This window comes from Podarcis gaigeae, assembly GCF_964106915.1.
Source record: "Podarcis gaigeae genome assembly, chromosome: 1".
NCBI lineage: Eukaryota > Metazoa > Chordata > Lepidosauria > Squamata > Lacertidae > Podarcis > Podarcis gaigeae.
In genome coordinates this window covers 109,282,815-109,307,004 of record NC_139678.1, presented here as the reverse complement: position 1 = coordinate 109,307,004, position 24,190 = coordinate 109,282,815, and the positions used below count along the sequence as shown (strand labels likewise).

Here is a 24,190-nt window from a genome sequence, read left to right as displayed (position 1 = left end):
AGCATGAGTCCCCCGTCCCCACTCTGCTGGACCCAAATGATCTCAACTGTTATGTTACCATAGCTGTCAACCATGGTTACGCTTAACCAGGCTTAGGACTCATTATCAGAAGCCATGACTTATGAGAACCTTATTTACGCTGCTCCCCTGTAGCAAATGAATAGGTGGGTGCTGCCACTCACCTGGCCTCCCAACAGCGTAGTTGCTGTTGCATACTGAGATAGGCATTATAAAGAGATTCCTAGAATTTCCTACCACTGGGGGAAGTATGAAAAATACATTAGGAATATTTGAATGGTGGGGGCAGGATGCCACTGGGTTTTTAAAAAAACAAATACCTGTAATTATACTTTGGCTTCTTCTCGTCCCCCCCGGCCCCTTTAAGACTGTACCTGAGTTCAGTTCTCACCTGGCATTTTATGCCTGCAAGGCTGCAGGTACACGTTTCTGGGTCACAAAAGACTCGACAGTCACAGCCGCAGTCCTCCCTTGACAGGCGAATGGCTCGCAGCTCGTGTTTTTCTTCTACGTCAATCTTCTTGACCCCGGAGGCTCTCAGGAGTGCCCTTCGCTTTTTTGTTGGCAGAGGCTGTAGAAAGAAGTACTCGTCTACTTCTGTGTTATCTAGATCTATATCGTCGTCGGAAATGTCGTCCAGTGTCAAAGTGTTTGCTTCCTCAGACTCCACGGTGCCGTTCTTAGTCATCTGCAACACAGAGCCATGAAAGAGCATGTGGGGGATTCATTGAGAAGAAGAGCCATTCTCAGCTTGAAAACAGTTAACAAGGGCAACAAACCCTGTTTTTATCATGAAAGGCTATATGAACATGGCTTTCAACCAGTGCTTTTTTCTGGGGGGGACGGGACACATACCCCTAAACATGTTATGAATCTAAGTTTGGCCTCATTGAGGGGCAGTATTTCAATATGAGTAGGAAAATGAGAGTATGCCTAAACATTTTTTTTTTGGGGGGGGGGGGAGCACTGCTTTCAACTAAGGAGCTCCTGGCATGGAAGTGGGCTGGCTTGTTCCAGTACTGCTTACTGTTATGTATGGCACTGCCCTATATAGTGTGAGGCCATTCATCCTTCTACCCCAGTATTATCTATCTGAACTGGCAGCAGCTTTTAGCATCCCTAACTCCTAGTACCAGCCACTTTTCCTAGGTGAGGCTACAGACAATCCATGATGGAAAGCATCAAATTTGTCATGCAAAAGAGGGAAAAGAAAGGCACATGGGAGTATTGGCAACAATTTAAGTGGCAGGGCACTTTACTTTTGAAGGAATGGGTTTCTGTGCAGTCAGTTTAAAACTGACTCAACCCCCCCCCCCTTCTTGTTTCTCCAAGAGAGCACTCTAAAATGCATAAAACTTGAGCTGTTGAGCAAATGCATAACAAGGACACAGCTGTATAAACAAACTCTCTCCTTTATCAGTCACAGCAAGGGATGACCCTGACTGTACCAGTAGAACAGAGAAGACATGTCTGTGCCTTATCTTATGTCCTGACCACAAAAGATGCACAAAAGTCTGGGAACAACGCCAGAGCGTGTTCTCAGAGATGACGACCTCTTCCTCCAAGATAAGAGTAGGAAGAGGAAGATCCTTTTATGGTCAGAAGTACAGGAAGGAATACCCTTTTATGGTTAAGAATACCAGAGCAAAAACATGTGTGATGTCAACCTGCGTACATAGGCTGACGTGGTTGGATTCCTGGGGAAGGAGGGAGAGGGTGCCTGGAGGATATATATACTGCGTATAATCTCTGATTTCTTTGGACCTCCTGTGGACTCACCACACAAGTGCCTTCTGCTATCCGGAGAGCAGAATAAACTCTTTCTTTGAACCAACCTCGGTGTCATTTGACTTCCTCCTCTCCCGGAGCAACGCAGACCCAATCAGTGAACTCCAATAAGGCTGCACTTTCAGAAACCTTCCATTCTAATGGAATTGATCCTAAACCTAATGTTAATCTCCAGCTTTGCTACTGCAGTAGTAGCCATCTTGTTTTGCCTTATCTATGACATACTGCAAAGGTCCTCTGAGACCTGAATTGTGCCACGAATGAAGAAATCAGTGATGTGGGGCAGAAAATGTTCCTGCTTCACGAGTTCCTTTGTAGCAAGGAACGGATGCCAATTGCAAATATGACGTTAGGGAAGCTTAGCAGGTTCAAAGCTTTGTTGACGGAATACAAGCAAAATAAGCATGTTAAATTGGATCTGTCTGGTGGTAAAGGTCCTTAATTCCCCAACCCTTCACAGGCCAATTTTGACAATCGCCTTTCAATCCAAGAGCATCAATGTAACCACTGGTAGCTGGTCGGCAGGTACAACTGATTGGCGCTGGGAGTGTGCCTGCAATGGAGCATGCTCAGTTTTGCACCCCTGGGAATGGAGCTTTCGTCCTTCATTTGAGAAAGTGGCTTGAATGCAAACTGCTTTGGAACTGAGCAAATAAGCCCTCCAAGCTGCGCTAGGGAGTTCTCCCACCAGGAACTGTCTAGTGCGGACAAGCCCAGTGTGGCTTCCTGTCAGTGTGATAGGGACCCCCATTTGCAAATAAACTTTAGGCTGCCGATTGTCCCTTTGAGGCCACGTTCGCAGCTGCCCCACACCTGCCATTGTGTGTGACACTGGTTGTGGGACAGGTGGGCATGCTTTGTGGGCAACAACCTTGGAGGCCAAATCGACAGGCATAATTTTGCCTGTGACTGGAGGCTCCCTACAGCTGCTCTATAGCAGCAGAAAATTTTCCTATGCAAATTTAAACTAATCTGCATAGGAACCCCTCCCCCCAAAAATATTAAGACTGCATATTAATACACCTTCTGCTACATATTTGTTTTCAGCCCTACATAGCCTGAGACCTCAGAGATAGTAGGCAAAACAACACCATCTGCACACAGGAGTACTCTTGAGAACCCCAAGGTTTGCAGAAATTCTACTAATCTTTAGAAAAAAGAAAACCACTAAGTAGGAAGGGAACCCTGAGAAAGAACCCAATGAAGACAGAGCATGCTCAGTGGGCATGGAATGCTGACTGACTGTTGATGAGAGGTGGAGGTGGAATGTCCATAACAGGAGCACTTCATACTGCAAATGTTTATTGCAGGCCCCACATGTAACTGCATGCTCTGCCATAGCTTATTTGATTCTGCAGAGCCACAGACTAAACAGAATAACTAAGCTGTGCAACAGCATCCACTTCTACTGTACAGCTCGCCCTGAGACTCTTGAAACGTGTAAAAATATTTTTGACACAAAATGAACCAATGTGCTGCTCTCTTTCCAAGTGGCCAGCAGGAGGAGCTCTCAAACAACCTGCAGCTGACCAGGGACTGTGCACTTATGTGCTTTAAAAATCAACCATAGGCCTTTCCTGTTTCAAATGTGGTTTTAAATAATGAGTGGGGTGGGCAAATGTTGCTGGACTCCATCACCCTTAGCAGTTCACCATTCTGGCTGGGACTGATGCTGCTTGGAGCCCAATGACATTTGGAGGGCTCCAGGTTCTCCACCAAAATACATTTTGTACTCTTACTCATTTGTTTGTTTTAAGCAGAGCTGCATAAAACCTGTTTTTCTCCATCTTCACTAGAACGAAGGTTTTTAAGTTGTTATTTTCATCTGTGCTAATTATTTCCTTTTGTATTTTTTAATTTTGTATAGTGTCGTTTTTGCTTTTGCTTTTTAAGCTGTCTAGAGCATTGATGGGAAGCCATGTACATATCACCACTGCCACCATCATCTTGTAATAACCCATTTCTCATCTGCTTTGTTCCTAACACTGCCAGCGCGATCCCAAGACATGTGGGATGTGATCTGCTTTGCCCACTCCCCTTCACAAGGACAGAGTTGAGGGACGAATTTGCAGTAAGTTTTGACTCTGATCTGGATGTGATCTGCTTTCAAATCAGCCAAACTGAGTGCCTTAAATACTGCTGCAACCACCTGCTCAATCTGGAGTGCCTCTGTGGCACTTAAGCAGACGATGCGAGTCCAATATGGCCCACTGGCCATGTTTGGTGACTTGTCTTCATGTGTGTGTATTTGCCAGTAGCCTGGGACCATAAAAAATAAGAGATTGTTCAAGTCCCAGACAAACAATATGAGACACAAAATTTTGCAGAGACAGTCAGTAGCATCATCTCTCTGAACGCCAGGTGTGTCCAGTACCTGTAAGCTCTGACTGGGCATGAGAAGGAACACATAAACAGATTGGTGCAGGACATGCTTCAGTCAGAGTCTCCTGCAAGTAGATACCATACAGAACACATATAAAATGGGTTCCAATATTTTATCCGGCAGCCTCATCCCACATTACCCCGATTCCTAACACAAAGCAGCGCTTTCTTAAAATAACCAGCCAAAATCTCTTGTGCAGAACAATCCACACTAAGCAATTTGGCTAACCATATTTAAATTTTGATCAAAGTGAGAACTTTGATGGGGGAAAATGAATTGCCATCGTATCTGCATAGCAGGAAGGAAGCTGTCGCCTTAAAGAGCTCAGGTGGAAGCCTATTACAAATCTGATGAGTTAATGTGGGAAACAGGGAAGATGCCAGCTTCCTTGGGGCAATTGACGTGCAGCCATGTTAGAAGCGGAGACGCAATCTTGCCAAGCATGTAAGTGTAGCAATTCCTCTGTTTCCTGCTTCTTGCCCACACAGTAGAGAGGCAATGCAGTTCGCTAGCCTTGTCCTTACCTTGAGCTTTAAAGAATTCAGTTTCTCCTCCCTGAGATGCTCTCTCAACATCTCTCGGTGAAGCCTCTCTTGCTCCATCGCAAATTCCCCCAGTGTGTACTGGCGCACACTGTTGTGACGTGTGGACATGCCCAGGGTGCTTCCTCCCTGGCTGGGGACACTCGTGAACCCTTGCCTCCGTGTGAAGTAGTACACGGTAACGCAGTTAAAATGAACATTCTTCGTCCTCTTCCGCTTCTCTCTTTTCAGAATCGATGATGCTGCAAAGAAAGAAGGTGACCAGCTTAGAATGAAAACCGTTCTCACCATTTCACAAATTCTCAGCAGTGGGTTCCCCAGGCCAGCTGGTGCTGAGCACCTCTGCCTGGGGGAATCAGGGGTGAGGAAGGAGTGCTGGTGGTGGGAGCTGGCATGAGTGCAAGTTGTGTGTGCCTCCACACACACAACCAATTTCCCATGTGGGGAGAGGGAGTTATTCCAATTCTCGGCCTTCCTCGCTCTGTGCAGTTAATTGGGTGGAGAAGCTGGCCTGTTGCCAGTTTCCTTCTCTCTCCCTCCCATATCAGCATACATGCTTAATTCGGCATTCAACTTATTTTCATTCATTTTCATTATTGTTATTAGCATATAGTGCTACTGCCACATTTAGTCAATTCATTAGTTTTGTTAACAGATCAAAAACATTCTGAAAGGCTAACAAACTACCCCTTCCCCCCAATCAACGGGGAAGCAGATTTATAGCCATCTTAAGTTATTTTTAGCAATCCTTAATACAAAACTGACATTTTCAAAAAGGCTTTCATTCCGTGTGAAAACAGGAACTGCCTGTTCAAAGACAATACCTGATGTGACATGTTGAATTCACACATCACAACAAAAGAATATTGGGGGTTGCTTGGTTTTGGTTTGTTTTTGAACTGCTTTCTCATGTGCCTATTTAGGCAGGGTTAATGGATTACTCAGCTAAAACTCTTAGGACTCCTTGGTCATTTAATCAGGTGGTAGTCAATGTTGCTGTTAAAAGTTTTGCTGCAGTGCAGTTCCATCAATGTTCATTGCACTTTCCAGAGCAACTTTAATTTGTTTCCAATCTCAATTTCCTATCTTAACTGTGGAACAATGCGAAAACAACAAAGGTGTTGCAAAAGACATTCAAAGGTGTTCCAGTAAAAGCAGGCACTGCTTCTCTTACGAGACAAACCTAACTGCTTATTTTTATATAAAGCAGAATAGAGGCCTAGAACCTCTAACTATATAGCCAGCCATCTCAGAGGTAACAACAACATGGAGGTTCTTCTTCCCATACTGTCTCTAGGAACCAGGTGCCGGGAGTTAGGACAGGAAGACTTAAATACCCTGGGAGTGGACCTTAAGGAAAGCCTATTTCCTCCTGGGGGCACCTGCTCTCCAAACCTGTCTGCCATTGACCAATTTAACAGGAGCCAGATTTCCAAGCTGGCAAAGGGAGCCAACGCTTGCCCACCGGAAGTGAAAATCCTGCCAGTCCTGGTTTCCGTCAGGTCCCAGTGAAAGGAGGCATTGCCAACCTGCCGCACCCATTAGGGCAAGTGGACCTACTTATTTTTACACATCTGTAATTTGCATTTCCATTAAAAATATAACAAGACAGAATACAACAGATAAAAGCAAAATCAACAAAGATATCCATAAAACATAAGAAGCTAGACAGTCCTTAAGGGACTTTGACCCCAAGTTGTTTAAGACATTATGAATTAACAGAAGTCCCTTGAACATGGCAGCTCTCTTAGTGGTGGGGTAACATATTGCCAGTAATCTGGTCCTGTGAGCAGTCTGCACAACTGTGGACCAGATAAAAGGGTAATCCCCACATAAAGCACAGCTATCAAGCCTTCAGGCAGTGCCAATGCATGGGCCGCTGTGGTCAGGCTGTCACCGTTCAGGAAAGGTTGCAGCTGGCAAACCACCTGAACCTGGTAAAAGTCACTCCAGAGCACAGAGGTCAACTGGGACTCTAGTGACAAAGATGGATCAAGGAATACCCCAAAAATGAACACCTGCTCTTCCTTCAAAGAGAGTGCCATCCCATCCAGAACAGGCAGCTAATATATCTCCTGGACATGGAAACCTCCAACCCACAAGGCCTCCCTCTTTATAAAGGTAAAGGGACCCCTGACCATTAGGTCCAGTCGTGGCTGACTCTGGGGTTGTAGCACTCATCTCACTTTATTGGCTGAGGGAGCCGGTGTACAGCTTCCGGGTCATGTGGCCAGCATGACTAAGCCGCTTCTGGCAAACCAGAGCAGTGCATGGAAATGCCGTTTATCTTCTTGCCGGAGCGGTACCTATTTATCTACTTGCACTTTGACATGCTTTCGAACTGCTAGGTTGGCAGGAGCAGGGACCGAACAAGGGAGCTCACCCCGTCTCAGGGATTTGAACCACCAACCTTCTGATCGGCAAGTCCTAGGCTCTGTGGTTTAACCCGCAGCGTCCCTATCTTTATTTAGGTACCCAACATAAAACAAACAAACACAGGGCTTTCTTAAACCTCAAGTAACTTGGAATGGCTAATTAAGGTTTAAGCAATGGAAACATTATTACCTGCCTAGTGAGTATCTTGCCCCATGTTTTCACAAACCGATTACTCTCTCATGGCATATCTTGTGCATGAGAAATTAATGCCAGAGGCCTGCCACACAGTGACGCTATTTAAGTAGCATAAATGCACGATGTATGTTTGTCTTGTTTCATTCATTCCTTCATCTCTCCCATGTGCTGCACAAAAAGGTAGACTTGTTGTCATGTAGTTGTTACATCAGAAATAAATCAACCTGTCAGGACCATAGTTTTCCTACACTCATCACACAGGCTGTGTAAACACCAGACCTTTTAAAGGGCATTCAAAGCACATACCCACACCCCAAGAATTCTGGGAACTGCAGTTTGTTAAGGGTGCAAAGAGTTGCAGGTTTGTGGAGGACAAATTACAGTTCCCAGGATTCTTGGATGTGTGCTTTGAATGTGTTTTAAAGGTCTGGTGTTTATCCCTTTCTCATGCATTCGAACATACTTTCTAGGCAATGCATACTGATTTTGAAAAGAGCGCCTTAAATAAAACAAAACAGCTCCTTAAATGCGTTATCCCTGCTGTGCAGCTGGTCCAGACAGAAATACCTCATGCTGGAATTCTGAATGCTTTTGTTTCCCCACAAAGAAGCAGGCCGTTGTTAGCCTGCAGTGTAGAATATTAACCGCGCACACGCATTAGCTGCTTGACTCCTGAAGATATGACAGGAGCCTGCCTGATTTACTGGGAGACGGCAGTAGGAGACTGGGGGGGAAACTAGATGATGAGTTATGGCTGTGCAATTTAGGTGCGACAGTTGCACAGGTATGATGGGAGAACAGTAATGGTCAGAAGGGAGGAACTGAGATGGTCATAAAAGATGCTGACAGCCTTTGTAACATGAGGCCATATATTTAACAGCAATAAGGCACAACAGGACGTGTGAGGTGGTTAAAAACTCTTCTGTCTCAGGCAATTAGAGCCATTTGGCCTTCAGGCCCTTCTTGCTGCCACACATCCACAGGGAGCAATACCAGGTTTTTTTAATCTTAGGCGATAGATGGGTTTCAACCCATCATGTTATTGGGGCAGGGGTGAGGTGGGACCTGTGACCAGTCAGTGAGTAAAAGAAAAAAGAAAATCACAATATTTTTCTCAAACTGTGCTCAGGGAAGGAACTCTGTGGTTCTTTAAAAGATCATCAGGGACACCTGAGTGAAAAGGTCAATAATGATGGATTTGTGTCCCTGAAGTTGTGAGGCTGAATGGTCTTAGCCAGTTTCCAGTGCAGTTAGTGTGTCCACCTCTGAACATGCTGCAGAATTCTCTGCAAGGCTTAAAGCAGGGGTTGGGGATTATGATGTTGCTGATATTTGTCACCATCCACCTGTCTTGGGAGGCAATGGAAGAGTGCACCCTTGTGGGTGAATTCTAACAACTGGAGAGTTACAGCGCCTGCTGTGGCCGTGAAGACCGACATGGGAGACACATGTTTTGCTGCAGCTGGGGTAGAAGAAGGCATCAGGTTGTGTTGATACACCTGTGCCCTGGCATTTCTTCTCTCTGAGCTACTCCCAGTGGTCATTCCTCCTCTGGTCACTGCTGTGGATATACAACCTGATTGTCTCCAGGCGCTGCAGACGTCTGCAAGGGATTCCCACATGGCAAGTTTAATGTTGCCAGCCTTCAAGACTTGCTTGCGGACATCTTTGTTGGTCTGCCAATGGGCCTGGTGCCTGTAGTTTGCTGGACTACAGTTCCCATTATCCCTGACTATTGGCCATGCTGGCTGGGGCTGATGGGAGTTGGAGCTCAACAACAGCAAGATAAATGGCTGCAGATTCCTTGCTACCGGCTTTAAGGTTCCATGCGAGACAAGTCAGCATGGAAGAGGTTCCCTTCCATCATGCTCTCAACAGATGCTTCCATTCATCTTTGGTGCTTCCTGTTCCACACCGCGAGTCCCTTCATTAGTGGCTCTTCAGTGACCCCATCCATACCAAGGCCATCGCACAACCTAGCCCAAACCTGGTAACAAAAGTGAGCCAGGTATGAAATAATCAATGTAACTTTCTCTTGTGAACATGAAACTGCCCAACACAATGACAACATGAGATGGAAGATACGATTAGTGTAGAAAAACACTGGCCGCCGCCTTTATTACCTTTTAGACCTCTAGCACTGCTAAAGCCCAGGACTTCTGGAAATGGAAACAGAATACCTTTCTACCAAAAAACACAATCTTTTTCCTATAGGAAGCAATTATAGATCTGTTTCATTTATACCTCCAGGTGGCCTGTTTTATTAGCTTCATAAATAACTGAGTACACTATCACAGAGGGCCTATATTACTTTACAGCCATTATTTCATTGCTTTTAGTTTTTAATTGCAACCTGGAACATTATTAATACACATTTGCTCCCATTCAGCAAGGGATAGCCATGTGAGGAAGCAGGCATCATCTGAAGCTACAGCTGAGGTGCATCCTTATTGCTCCATGTGGCAAATCAACAGCCCAGAAGAAAAACAGGATCAACCCTTTTCCAAGTCACGAAAGCTTCCTGCCTGATTGCAAGGAAAGCCTGTTTGCCACAGGCGAGTGACCAGGGACAAAACTGTCTTACCAGAATATGGCCATTTGTTTGGATAAGAGCTGAAATTGGCACAGAATGTGTTCCTTGTTAAGTATGAAGCTCCAGGTTTTATCTCCAAATAAAGCATCTCCTAGACCATCCCCTGATTTTATATCCTGCTCTTGCACAAGGTTCTCCGTGGTCTCCTGTCCAGACTGCTGAGTGGTTTCACACACGATTAGCTCCAGTAAGGCGACAGCACCGGATGTTGCCAGCCCATCACACTAGGCTCTATCCTGTGTCAATTCTGAGTGAGATGCCTCTCTGAGACTTAGAGATCCAATGTGACCTTTAGTTGGTCTTCATTTGAGGAAACTCCTTACACATAATCTTGCTTAAGCAAATTCTACCAAGCTTTCCAAAAATAGATCACGGAATTCCACCGGCGGGTGGAGGTGGGGGGGGTCTCTGCTCAGTTAAAAATAAACCGATGCTGTGAATGGAAAGCATGTTTGCCTGGTTTGCAAAAAAGAAAATGGGGGGGGGGGAGAAAAAGTAGCATAAATGACATGTCAAGTCTTTTAATCTTTTTCAAGCACCATTTCTACTGTAAAAAGAAGTTACTCAGTTACTAAACATAAATAAATTGAGCTTTCGCTGGCTGGAATCCAAAGTGTAAGCACTTTCCTCAGCAGTCTCAGCTATTCTCCTCCTGTCAAAGGCACATTAAAATAAATGTGAGCCATATGGCTCCGCAACAGAGTACCCGCAGGTTTACAACCAGCAGGGCAATGCAATTCGTTTACTGCCATCAGAGAAATATTTTAGGGAGAGGGGAAGTCTCAAGGCAAGAGCATGTAGCACAGAGCAGCCCATTTCTTTTCCCTTTTGTTTTTTTAAAGCAACGTGGCAGACGACAAGGCTATTCTTAAAGCCACTAACCCATTTTCCTGCTTTTTGATGTATTCTCAGTGCTGTGCTGGAACATTCTAATAAAAAGGATTAACCCCATTCTACACCCACTCCCTGGATTTCCCACATAGTATTCATCAAGTCTTAACAAGATAGGACTGTCAAGTGTAATTCATCATCGCGGTAATCCAGGTCAAAACATCACTTTTCAAAAAGGCCCACTTTTAACAGCCATCCTAGAAAGCAAAGCCAGACGAAAGGCTCACGGACGCTAATGGACTTTAACGTCATGCACTAAACAAAATGAAATCTAAAGAAACAAAACAGATGCCGCCTTAATGTGCACTCCAAAAATAGCTTTGTTCTTTCTTGCAGACAAAGAGATGCCTTCTGTTGAGTCACAGGACTAGTCCATCTAGCCCAGTTTTGGTCTGTTCTGACTGGCCACTGCTCTCCAAGATTGCAGGCAGAAGGTTCTCTCCCAGCCCTGCTTTCCAAGCTTCATTAACTTGAGATTGCAAGGGACTGAATTTAGGATTTTGTATGTGCAAGTCATGTGCACTGCTGCTGAGATATATGTGGCTCCAATACATCAAGCCTTTAATTTGGATCCTTGCAAAACTAAACGTGGACCAAACTGCAACCACAGCCTATTCAGGAAAGGAGACACCCTTGTCTTACATGAGCACTGGCCAACCATAGGATACCAGGGAGGAATATCTGCTGGACCACTGTCTAGTCTAGCTGAATGGAACATAAGCACAGATGACTTTATTTGGCTTAGTGTCACATCTAAACCCAGGGGTGTGATTTGTTTCCCCCATACAAACCAGTGAGCAGTAAGCCCAAAACAAACCTTGGTTATAGCTCATGGTTTGTTTGGAGATAAACAAACCATGAACCTGGGTTGAGATGTGATGCTAAACCAAACCATGGCTTGGCTCCTGTCAAAGCAATTGTAAATACTGGAACCAGAACCAGAAGCTAGTCCCATTGACTTCAGTGAGACTTAGTCCAAATCAGGTTACAATACTATGCACACAGAACACTAAGATTATGCAGCCCAAAAGGGCAGTTTTTAATCCTACACTTCAACTAACATTTATTGCGTCAAGAGCTTTCTAGTCTAAATCTTAGTCAACCTCACAGCCACAACATTTCTGCCATAGCTTTAATTCCAATTTATACATAGTGTGGGAGGTTTTCTGAGTTGATTCTGCTGAATGCTGCTGTGAACCCTGGGAGGAGCTCAAGTTTAATGTGACTAAGCAAATACACAAAGCATTTTTGCCATTGCCACCACTGAACGCTGATGGTGGAGGAACAAGGTAGGCAGAAGTTTCTAGGCCTGCAACTTGTAGAGCTTTGTGAGGGTGGACCTCCTTCTCCTCCCTCAGGCCATATCCACTCTATCCTATGGCCCCTGATATACCCTTCCAGGGACCACAGTATTTGATTTTATTGGCATTTTACTGTTCTTCTCTGCTTAAGTCTTGATATATTTGAGGGATTGATTGTTCTTGCTGATGCTTGTTCTGCAGACTAGTTTTTACTGTTTGTAAGCTTCTGAATATTGTTTAATATAAAAGAGGTCTATAATCTATTTACATAAATAATTAGGTATTCATCAATTTTATAAATTTTTTTTTTTTTAAAAAAACAATTTAAGCTGTAGTCCTATACCCATTTCCTTCACGGTAAGTTTAATTGATAGTGGGACGCGGGTGGCGCTGTGGGTAAAACCTCAGTGCCTAGGACTTGCCGATCCTATGGTCGGCGGTTCGAATCTCCACGGTGGGGTGAGTTCCCGTCGTTCGGTCCCAGCTCCTGCCCACCTAGCAGTTCGAAAGCACTCTGAAGTGCAAGTAGATAAATAGATACCGCTTTATAGCGGGAAGGTAAACGGCGTTTCCGTGTGCTGCACTGGTGCTGGCTCGCCAGCTGCAGCTTCGTCACGCTGGCCACGTGACCTGGAAGTGTCTTCGGACGGCGCTGGCTCACAGCCTCTAGAGTGAGATGAGCACACAACCCTAGAGTCGGACACGACTGGCCCATACGGGCAGGGGTACCTTTACCTTTACCTAAGTTTAATTGAACTCAACAGGACTTCTGAGTCACAGTGCATAGGACTGGTCTAAGTAATTTGCTTTCTGTGTAACATTTTCCTTTTTGTCCAGCTTTGTGTGAGGAAGCCTGCAGATCTTCTTGCCAGTGTCTCTAATCATTACCATAAAGGGATGCTGAATAAATAAACCTAGCAGTGCATTCAGTAAAATTTTCAAGTCATACTTGGATTATGTTCAAAGCTACTCTTAGTAGCTATTAAAATACAGTTGTGGCACAACTCACCTTGGCCTCAAACCCTGAATCCATTCTTCAAAGCAGTCTGCTTTTTTATAGTTTATGTTTTACATTTTGTATTTAAGCCAACAGTGTCTTCTTAGAGCACTCTGCGAGGAAACAACACCTGATCAGCCTTCACTCACCAGTATCAATCCTTCAGGATATCCTTCACTCGCAATTGCACCTCTCCATTTTTCTCATTATCCTCTTTTATTTCCATTCCCTCCTTCATTTTCTTCAGTCTGTTCCACATTTTTTTGTCTCCCCCTCCTAAATATGTGGTGGTATCTGAGATGGTTTACACAGCACATCTAAATTCCCATGCACCTTAGGCCCTCATGATGTCTGAAACCAAAAGACACTCCCGCCAACTCTTTCTACAACTCTGAACAATAGCCACAGTGACAGCTTCTTCAAACTAATAGTGGGACTTGTGGGCAATGCAAAAAAATATTTGTGCTCTGTCTACACAGTAAAAGCCCAAGTGTGATGGAATGCTCAGCGTTCCATAGGTAGTCCTCACCTTCTGGAGACTCTCCAGAGTGACGCCCCATGAGCCAATGTGCACATGTGGAAGTATTTTGCATATGCACACAAGGTCCTGGGGTCCCAATCAATATACTGAAAGGACTAGACAGAGCATTCTGTTTCTAGTGTCAAGTCCTGGTTTGCTGTGGAACAGGTGTGAAGGGAACAAGATTGTAAACCTTCAAAAATGTGACCAAACTTCTCGCAATGTGTGGACTAGTTCACACACAACGTGGCACATCGTTTGATTTTTCTGCAGTTGATGAGTATCTTTTTATTGACCGGCAGAGTTAAATGTGTCAACTGATTCCACTGAAAAGGACTGCATGTGATTTAAGGGATATGACAATCCTATGTCCATAGCCTAGGGATGCTTGAGAAAAGCAGTATTTGCAAATTCTGACACGAACTGATCTGATCTGCAACTCCCAGTCTAACTTTCAGCTCTCGGAACTTAGGCTGCAATCCTAACTCTACCTGCCTGACTTGAATAGGATTTGCTTCTGAGTAGGTAAGGTTAGGATTGGGCTGTTAGGCTACCCACCAGCTTTCACACTTCCCAAATATACTGATGCAGTTCTTAGCTCCAAAAAAGGTCACAAAATAGCTTTTTAAAATGTGTGCTCCGAGAGAAAATATATTCAGAAATGCATACTTTCAGAGAAAATGCCTTTAAAATACAGGGCAACCTCAGAGGAAAACCCACTGAAATCAATGGGCATAACTAACTTAAATGATTTGATTTCAATACGTATACCCTGAGTTTGACCTTGTTGGATACAGAGCACATACTTTAATATGTATTTAAATGTGGATTTCCCCACCCCCTAAAGGACCGCATGATTAATGCAAAACAAAATGGAATTATGGGTGAATGCATGCAAAAATGACACGGGACTTCGCCTGTCCTTTCCATAGTGTTGTCACAAGTCATCACTAGATACTGTAGCCCCAGAACAATGAACACCTATGTGAGAATCAGGCTCTAGTCCCAACATCTGTTCCATGATGTTACTCCTTTCACTGGCCTATATTCCTTACCCCATAAAGGATGGGCACCCATGATAACTTCCACTCTCTGCAAACCTAACTGAACCATTCCAGGTATGCCCCTGACACCTTCACAAGATCTCAGAAAAGCTGCCCTAGCCAACTTAAGTCTGACAGACAGCACAACTGGCTGACTGAAGTATGATCAGGCCATTTAATTTTATTCCCTGCCCCCCCGCCCCGGAATGACAAAGACATTACACAGAGGCCCCGGGAGAATAGCCTATTATTCCATTAGGCAGATGGACGAGGTCAGAAGTCAAAAATACATTTCAGTGCGCCTTGTTATAGAAGGATTTACTTTGCTGGTTATATAGGCTGCGGTTTGCTTTTGTTGGTAAGTCTACCATTCATTAATTTGAGGGCTTTGATGCCACAGCTGTACATGTTTTTTTGTTTTTGTTTTTTCAAAGAAGTCACCGGCATTGGTTGGAGCCGTGTTTAAAAAATAAGGGACTAGGTCAGGGAGCCCAAGCGTTCCTGTTCACTTATGCAAGCTGCATTTCACTCTCCCAAGTTCAGGGCGCAGGATGCTTTGAAATGCAATCGTCACATGCACTCACATCGCTTCAGCGCCGGAGGTTTGTAACTGCTTCCCAGGAGGGAAAATATCTCTCCACTGTCTGGTTTAATAACCAGATGAGACTCCTATTCAAGGCTCTTTCTGAAGCAGCAACAGCTTTGCTTCAATGCTAGGCAGGCTGCTGGCTCTGCGCCAACTCCCTTTCTCAACCTCATCACCAAGGTTATTTCCTGACAGCTACAATCCATGGACTACATTAGGAAGCGCGGATTTATTGTTTTCATTATTATTATCATCATTGCTTTTTTTCTGTACAGCAACTTTGAAACCTGGAACATGTTGTCTGATGCAATTCATATACTATAGCAGACTAAAGAACAAAACACCAAGCTGTGCACCCTTATAGCTTATTCAATAGAAAGAGACATGTGTAGTAATGAAAACTGGTAATTTCATTTCTTAATTTGTTTTGCCTATAGCTGACAAACAGTGTTATTAGCTACTATTACATTCGGAAAGTGACCCAAACCAATTCGACTTAGCGTCTCCTTGTTTTTAAGACACCCCACAATTCTGAAAGAGCCATAGGACAAAAGCATGTCCCTTTATTCCAAATGTCTCTGCTCTGAGCAGTCTGAAATTTATTCTGTTCTGTTCCATGTGGAATACTTGTATGTGTTTTTATAACTGTGATGGGCTTGCTACTCTCTCTCTCTCTCTCTCTCTCTCTCTCTCTCTCTCTCTCTCTCTCTCTTGCCGGGATCTTATGGTGAAGGATGGGCAAAAGATTCTATAAATAAATAACCAAATAAATGGGCTAGGGGGGAACTATGCTAGTTTATCTTTGCAAATGATACAAGTTGTTGAAGACAGGGTTGTCTTCTAGTTGAAAAATTATGATTTGTTGTTCTTCCTGGTTAATTTACACCAAAATTTGATTACATTTAGGAAAGCAATTTCCGGCTGTGCAGCAATTGTTTCCTAAGCAATGACATTTGCTCAGGAGGTATTGTGACTCAGCTTCTACCTTTTAGGCAGAATTTGACCCAGAGGTTCTAACTGGAGAAGGCCTTTTCTTTTCTATTTCCCCCTTCCCACCCCAACGTGCCCCTCAAAGTATTTTTACCCATCTCCTGTCATTTCTACCATTCTCCTCTCACTCTCATCTTGTACCTTATCCCACCACCTCTCAAACTGGGCGTTTCTTTCATCCCTCCCTCCCCAACCGCACCTACCCCTGAACCCTGGTCCTTTTACATTAATTTCCTCCTGTTCTAACAGCTTATATCTCTTATCCCTTCCTTTCTGTACCCAAGCAAGTGAAGAGGCCCTGGGGAAGGCTGTACCAATGAGGCCCATCTAAAAATGGCCCAAGGCCCTACTCTTTGAGAAACACTACTCTAGATCAATGCTCTTCAACTTGGGTCCCCAAATGTCGTTAGACTACAACCCTGATCAGCCCAAATCATTGACTAAACAGGTTGCGGAAGATATGAACTGACTCTAGATTATTTGCAGTCATTGCAACGAAACCTGTGCTTGATTGTGGGCCCCAAGCTTAAGAATATTCTTCCTCCCACCCCCTCAAATGTGTGTGCTATAAAACATCAATTTTACTCTCCAACCATCAAAACTAACCACTTTAAAGTGAGCCTTTTGTTTTGCTACTCCCAGGCAAATCCTCTTCTTTACAAAATATCAGCATAATCATAAGCAAACTCTTGCCTAGAGTAGGCATGCTATTTCTGCACCCAGCAGCTGTCAATACCACAAACTAAACTGTTAGCAACATTTAGTTTCCATCTTCAGCTATAAGGAAAGAGTAATTTGTTTCACAGAGCACTCTTTAAAAAAAAAAGTGAATATAGTACTTTGTTTCTCAAAGCAACTGGAAAACACAGCTGCTGTGAAGAGCGACGTTATTGAAGACATAGACCACAATATTGCCTTCCATTGCATTGTTCTGAATTCTACTAGCATACACTGCAGTGCCAGAAATGGTCTAATGATTTGTTCATGTTATCTGCCACTGCACTAATAGACAGTGCTTAGTATCTATGAATCTTCAAGCTGACCTAGAATGCCCATACCAGATACTTAAGCACTGCTGGTTGCACATATAGTCGCCAGCCCTGCTATGTGCAGTGCACTGTCATAATACAAAGATGATTAGCAGTATTTTATTTAGCAGTTTATACCCCACATTTCCAATAAAATGCAAATGCAAAACTCAGTAAAATCTCACATAAAAATCTACCAGGTTAAAAAAAAAAAATCACCTTACTCAGGTGCCCAGTCAAAGATTCTTCCACATCTCAATGTCTCTCTAAGGGAGTGTACACATTGCATAATAATGTGCAATCAGCATTGGGTGCAGGCACCTTTTGGATGTGCTATACACACAGCATCATCCCCATGTAGTCCTTGTACCACACTATTTTGTCAATCAAAAGCGCATTGTGCTAGAACAGTTTTAACCCATTTTGTGCAGAGAATGCCCTTCTCAAGCGCTTGCTGAATACATGTGTACACAGAGAATGCGTCCTCAGGTCACTTCCTATTAGGCAGGCCAACTGACATTATAGGGCTGTGCCACTAAAATCCGCCTCCATATACCAATATGTATTATTTGCATATCAGTATATCAACACGCCAGTTTCCAGCCTCTCTCTTTGGAAAGTTTATTAAAAAATATGTTTTTTAAAAAAGTTTATGGAAACACCAATTGAGGGGAGGGGAAAAGAGAACCCTGTTGCACATTAGTATGGAAATGCACCCACCAGTGTGTATAGACAACACTGACAGTAGCTGCTGCTTTAGATGATGCTACAATGTGAAGGTGTGTAGAGGTAAAAGGTAAAGGTAAAGGACCCCTGGACAGTTAAGTCCAGTCAAAGGGGACAATGGGGTTGCAGCGCTCATCTGGCTTTCACACTGAGGGAGCCAGCGTTCATCCACAGACAGCTTTCCGAGTCATGTGGCCAGCATGACTAAACCGCTCCTGGTGCAACGGGACACCGTGACAGAAACCAGAGCACATGGAAATGTCATTTATCTTCCCGCCACAGCAGTACCTATTTATCTACTTGCACTGGTGTGCTTTCAAACTGCTAGGTTGGCAGGAGCTGGGACAGAGCAATGGGAGCCCACACCGTCATGGGGATTCGAACCACCGACCTTCTGATCGTCAATCCCAAGAGGCTCAGTGGTTTAAATCACAGTGCCCTATGTACAAGAACACACAGTGGAAAAATGACCCCTGTGCATTTCAGTGGCTATGTGTGTACACAGCCCTACTCACACCCTTACAGCCATAACAAGAAACCTCCTTTCCTCTCCTTGGGAGGCCCTTCATATTCCATAACCAAGCTAAACCCATGTGTTTTTTGGAAACTGTCCCCCTCTTTCTCCCCCCAAATTCCCCCTTGTGGGTTCCCACTGCTCACCAGAGAACTCTAACCATAAACTCATGGACACACTCAATCTCTCTGGAACATAATAATTGCTTTAAACCAAATCAGACCATTGGTTCATCTAGTACTACTGTCTATACACCATCTGTCAGTGACTTTCTGGGATTTCAGACCAGCCTTTCCCAGCCCCACCTGGGATTAAACCTTGGACCAAATCATGTGCTCCATCTGTGAGTTATCCCCACCCCCTTTGTCAAACCCACTTGGGGATATTTCTTCCCTTTCTTATGCCACCATTCGGGGAACCATTAGAATCAATGCTGAATCTTTAATAGCTTCACACTGAAATGTCTTTCTCTCTACCCAATTATTCCTGCTGTTCAAGTGTTCTAATAAGCAGAGAGAAGGAATCTAAGATTTCAGAATAGGCAGCAGAAGAGTAGGATTATAATGATTGACCTACATTGGTATTCTTAGATTATTCAGAGCCAACTACATTAAAACAACTGCTATCTTTACTATAATGGGGCAACAGCAGAAACTGTATGATAAACCCAAAGCACACCCACCCTATTCTCTTATAAACGTGATTATTACTAGCTTGTGCAACAACGGGTTACACTATTTTATACATGTCCTGTTTGTTCTCTTATTTATATTTTGATACATTTGTAGTCTGCTTTTCTATACAGAATATTCAAAGCAGCCTATAGACAACAACAAAACAATATTAAACAAAAACAATGTAAATGATTGATCATTACATAAAGCATTAAAAATAACAAGCACATCCAGATCAAGCTGTCTATAAAGCCACTAGTTGGGTGCTGTATTTCAGCTGGATGCTTTTGAAATAAATAGGTCATTTGCCCTGAGAAAGTCAAGCAATGATGGAGTCAGGTGGATCTCTCCCGGGAGGGCATTCCATAAGCTAAGGCCCTGTTCCTCGTTGTTGACTGCTATGTATCTGAAGACAATTGGATACAGACCAGATCTTAATGCCCAGGCTGGTTCATATGACCAAAGACAGTTCTTCAAGTATCCTGTAAGCTTCTCAAGATCCTGGCCAATTCAGGTCTAGTTCAGCCACATGGTTCCACGGTAAAGTCATTTGCCTGATCAGGGCCAGTTTCAACACACCCAGCACCATGCAAATGACCTAAAATGTGTGGTGCTGCATAAGTGCATATTACCATGGGGCCAAACCAGTCTACTGCCCACTGAAGAATGCAGGCATTATTCAGTAAGTATAGTAAACAAAGGGGACAAAAGCATGGCACATCATTTGAATGTTTTAATCTGCAGAGCTTCACTCTCCAGGTTTATTACTTACGGGTGAAATGATTTGAAGTGGATGGGTTGACACTATCACCACTGTCAGCGCTTTCACTGCTAGAAACGTCGTCATCCGATTCCCGCACTGAAGAGCAGGGCGAAGAGCCATCAACTTCTTCAAACTTCCTCTTTAAAATTCCACTCATAGCTGCAGCACTGTCACATGTACCTGCAAGAGGAACAGGTGCAATGAAGCAAGGAAACATTTGACTGCAGACCAGGCAATCAAGGTCTTTAAAGTCATTCTGAGATGGGTTTTCTAATACTAGAAATGCTCAAGCTTCTCATGAATAAGTTCCAGTGAGGGAGGGGGGCAGGGAGATAGAAGTGTCAACATTTGAGGCAAGAGAATTCCCTAGGTTCCCTCCTTTGTCTTATTAAGGAGTTTAAGAAAACCCTAACATCTAAATAATCACTGTAACAAGTAACACCATTAAGCATGAGAGCATTAGGCTTATGCCCAAGATTGCTGCAGATGAAAAGCCTCACGTTTCACACCACGATGTGAACACAGCTTTTTTGTACAGGGTGCTGGGAGAGGAGATTTATATGCTTCCACCTGATGAAGTGCAGGTACAGAAGGGAATGGTCTGTAAACTACAGAAATCCCTATATGGTCTCAAACAGAGTGCCAGGTGTTGGAACACAAAACTAACAGAGACATTGCTTTCTCTAGGTTTTCACCAAGGCAAAGCTGGTCCATGTGTGTTTGTCCAAGAGGAGGGGCAAAACAAACTGTATTGTGTATGCTTTGTTGATGATCTTCTTTTCTTTTGGAAGCATCTGGGCTTTGTACCAAAGCACCCTAGCTCAGCTGCGAGAGCACTTTGACATGAAGGATCTTGGTATCCAACTATCTTTCTCTGGAAGTAGAGAAAAACTAGGCAGGTGATTTTTTTCATACACCAATCTCAGAAAATTGCTGATATATTGACCAGACTGAATTTGGTTGATGCAAATCCTGTGGATACACCAATGGTAACAGGTTTCCAGTTAGGTGATACTGGTGAAGCATTTTCTGACACTACATTGTACAGATGCATTCTAGGCAAACTGAATTTCATTGCCAGGTGTTCAAGACCCTGATATAGCTGTGAGCACTAATCTGCTTAGCAGACAAGCTAACAATCCTACTGTTCGGGATTGGAAAGCTCTGAAGCGCATAGCACACTATCTAAAAGGTACTACAGACTCAGATTCACTAGTCAGGGGTCTGGAGTTATTTGCAGATGCAAGTTTTGGAAGTGACACCACAGATGGCACAAGCACTTACGGGGTATGCTACATGTACAACCAGAGTCTGTTTGACTGGCTGTGCAAGAAGCAGGCAACAGTGAGCCTGACTTCTTGTGAAGCTGAACTCAATGCACTGTCATATTCACTTATGGATTGTGAACTGTTGTTGCAACTGTTTAAGGATGTCAGGGTTAATATGAAATGTCCTACAAAGGTGTATCAAGACAACAGGTCCTGTTTGGCTTTGCTAGCTTCAGAGAGTTGAAAGCAAAGAACCAAGTACTTGCAGATAAAGTTACATCGTGCAAGGGAGTGTCTTCAGAAAGGACTCATTCAGGTGTCCTACATGCCAGGAAACGAGATTCCTGCAGATCTGTTGTCTAAGGTTGTTAACAGAGAACAACTTCAGGTATATGTACAGCAGTTGCAGTTGGGTTGAAATACTGCGCCACAGATTACATGGAAAGGGGGAGGATGTTGAGAATTTCTGTTCCACTTTAAGGAGCAGACATGGGATTGTTAAGTGTCACATGTCTGTTTACATTCCAGCACAGTCTGCTGGGAACTTCTGTCTGTTTATATAGCTTTTGCTTTTCTCTGTCTCTGAGAAGAAAGGGAGACAACATGTTTTCTTTGTCCTGATTTATGCTTAATAAATCTTTAGCTGTTAGTATGTTTTCACAAGCCTCACGCCTGTTCTGTTTGCGCAGTATGCTCTGCTAATATAGCGTGCTCAGGCTTTTGAAGTCTGAGTCGCTGATTTACGTCGCACCATAGATCGGGGGATCGTCACGGCTGGAAGGGCATGATCCAGCTGGGGGCTAGCCAGCTGGCATCTTGACCCCCGAAGAATGCTGACAAATGGGAGGAGCAAGCTCCTCCCATAGCCTAGCTCTCTGCCTGTTTCTCAAAAAACTTTCTCCCAGGCAGCTCCATTAACAGAAGACAACTGGCCCAGGGAGGAAAATGCCGCACGTTGTCATTTTGCAGATGTCATAACTCCCACTGGCAACACTTTGCTGAGAAAGCAAATCAGTAAGAACTAGGAGGCAGCAGGTTCTTCAATGGGTGGCATTGCCAGGGGTCCAAACTTGGAACCACTTCCATTGACTCCATCCCTCAATTTTCCACCTCAGACATAAGTATTTCTACCTCCTTATAAGACCACTTTTGCAACCTACACTCCAAGTCTAGTGATGTGAGTTTTCCAGATTTTTTTTGAACCAGGAGAACTTCTGGGAAATTATCTTCTGCTGCATAAAAGATTGGGATCCGATTTAGTATGCTTGACTTTTATTTGGTAAACAACCCCCCCCATGTTTATGTTTTACATTGTGTGTGTGTGTGTGTGTGTGTGTGTGTGTGTGTTGTATTTTACATTTTCCAGTGACAATAAGAAGTTGAAGTGAAAGTGTTGACTGGGGCATTCAATAAATTTTTCTTTCAAACAAATTCAAAGCTTTATTTCTGAATATTTTTAATTTTTAAAAATTCTTTTTTATTGAAAGAATTTATTTTCAGCATAAAATACAATGAAAACAAATAAATCTAAATTAAAAAAGAAGTAACATAAAAGGAAAAAAGAAAGAGAAAAAAAAATACAAAGCCCTTTATCAGAGGTAGATCTTAACCCTTGTTTCACACAAAAGGGTGTGGATCGTTCCAGCTCTCACCTGGGAGCTTCCCTTTCTTCTCCCAGCCTCCCACCCTGGGAGAACTTCCCTTCCCTGCCTCTAACCCAGGGTCTATCACCTTCCTGTGCATACCTTTCTTAACCCAGGATATAATAATTTTACTGGAGTACTCATAAATGCTTTTAAGATCTGATAACTCAACAGAATACACTTCTTTCATATTGTTAAAAATAATAATCACAAAGACCTTGAAAACTGTTAAACCTGCAAAAATGGATAGAATAACAGATGTGACTCCGATAGGCAACATTCCAGTCACATAAAAGCCAGAGGTTTCAACCCATGTAGATGGTCCTCTATCCAAGCAAGCAAGAGGCACAATCACAATTCAGACACATTCCAGCCAGGAAAAGTGATTGAGGGGGTGGAATGGGGCTGGTGGGGTGTGTACTCTGAGGGAAGGGTATCCAAAGGGCCAGACAGAGAGACATGGAGGTCCCCAGGCCTACGTTCCCACACCAATATCCTAAAGGTTGTCACCTAGAAAAATATATTTGCAACTCCAGGCAATTGTGATTGATATTGTAGCCATTCATTATGCACTTAAAACAATTTTATGAAACAATCAATTTTTAGAAATGGGGTGTGTGTATGTCTGGAAAACATTTCCATCCTGGAATGTTTTTCCACCCCACATCTCTGCCCACAACACTGCAGTCTGCTCAGTCTCTAGCTGCCTTATGAGTTGTGGGCACTGATGGGCAGCAGGAGAACCAACAAACACAGGGCATACTATCTGTTCCTGGGAATGTGTCCTCATTTGTAAAGCACTTTGCAAATATCCATTAATTTGTCATATCATACAGTTCCATGAGAAACAATGGGAGAATTTCAAAATCATTCTGCCCTCCCTCCTCTTCCCACATTGTTCTGGGGGATTCTCCCAACTTCCCAGAGTCTACAGAGCAGGGAAAGGGAAATTCTGTTGCTTCTGCTGACAGGACTCATTACTTAAATCTTACCCAATGAAGTTCATATTTCCATGTTGGGGGGGCATTTAAAATCTCACAGAGGTATTGCAACTACAAATCAAATCAATGACAGGACCAGAAGAAGAATGCAGAAATTGCTAAGGAATATAAATGGCTTGCAAAAATATTTCTCTACCCCTGGAAATGCAAATGCTCAAACAGTCTTTCGAAAAGACTCTGGGTGATGAGTTAGAAGATACGCATAGAAATAAAAGAGAGAGAAAATATATGGTAGGGTTACATTGATATCTTCAGTGAAAGGATGTGCTTAATTCAACACTTGGCAATTCTGATATAATCCCATTTTATAAGTTGTTATTATCATCACATAGACCAGTTGCTATGCAGTA

At 43.5% G+C, this 24,190-nt stretch overlaps 1 protein-coding gene across 4 annotated transcripts in view; it reads right to left on the bottom strand.

Annotated features, from left to right (window-relative positions):
• Window positions 1-24,190, bottom strand: part of CSRNP3 (cysteine and serine rich nuclear protein 3) — an 84,064-nt gene that overhangs the window by 8,254 nt on the left and 51,620 nt on the right. For all 4 annotated transcript variants that reach the window (XM_083708720.1, XM_083708722.1, XM_083708723.1 and 1 more), the window contains 3 exons: window positions 19,938-20,108; window positions 4,714-4,973; window positions 410-706 (listed from right to left, as the gene is read on the bottom strand). In XM_083708720.1, coding sequence (XP_083564846.1) covers window positions 410-706; window positions 4,714-4,973; window positions 19,938-20,108 — 728 coding nt within the window. The remainder of the gene's footprint in view (window positions 1-409; window positions 707-4,713; window positions 4,974-19,937; window positions 20,109-24,190) is intronic.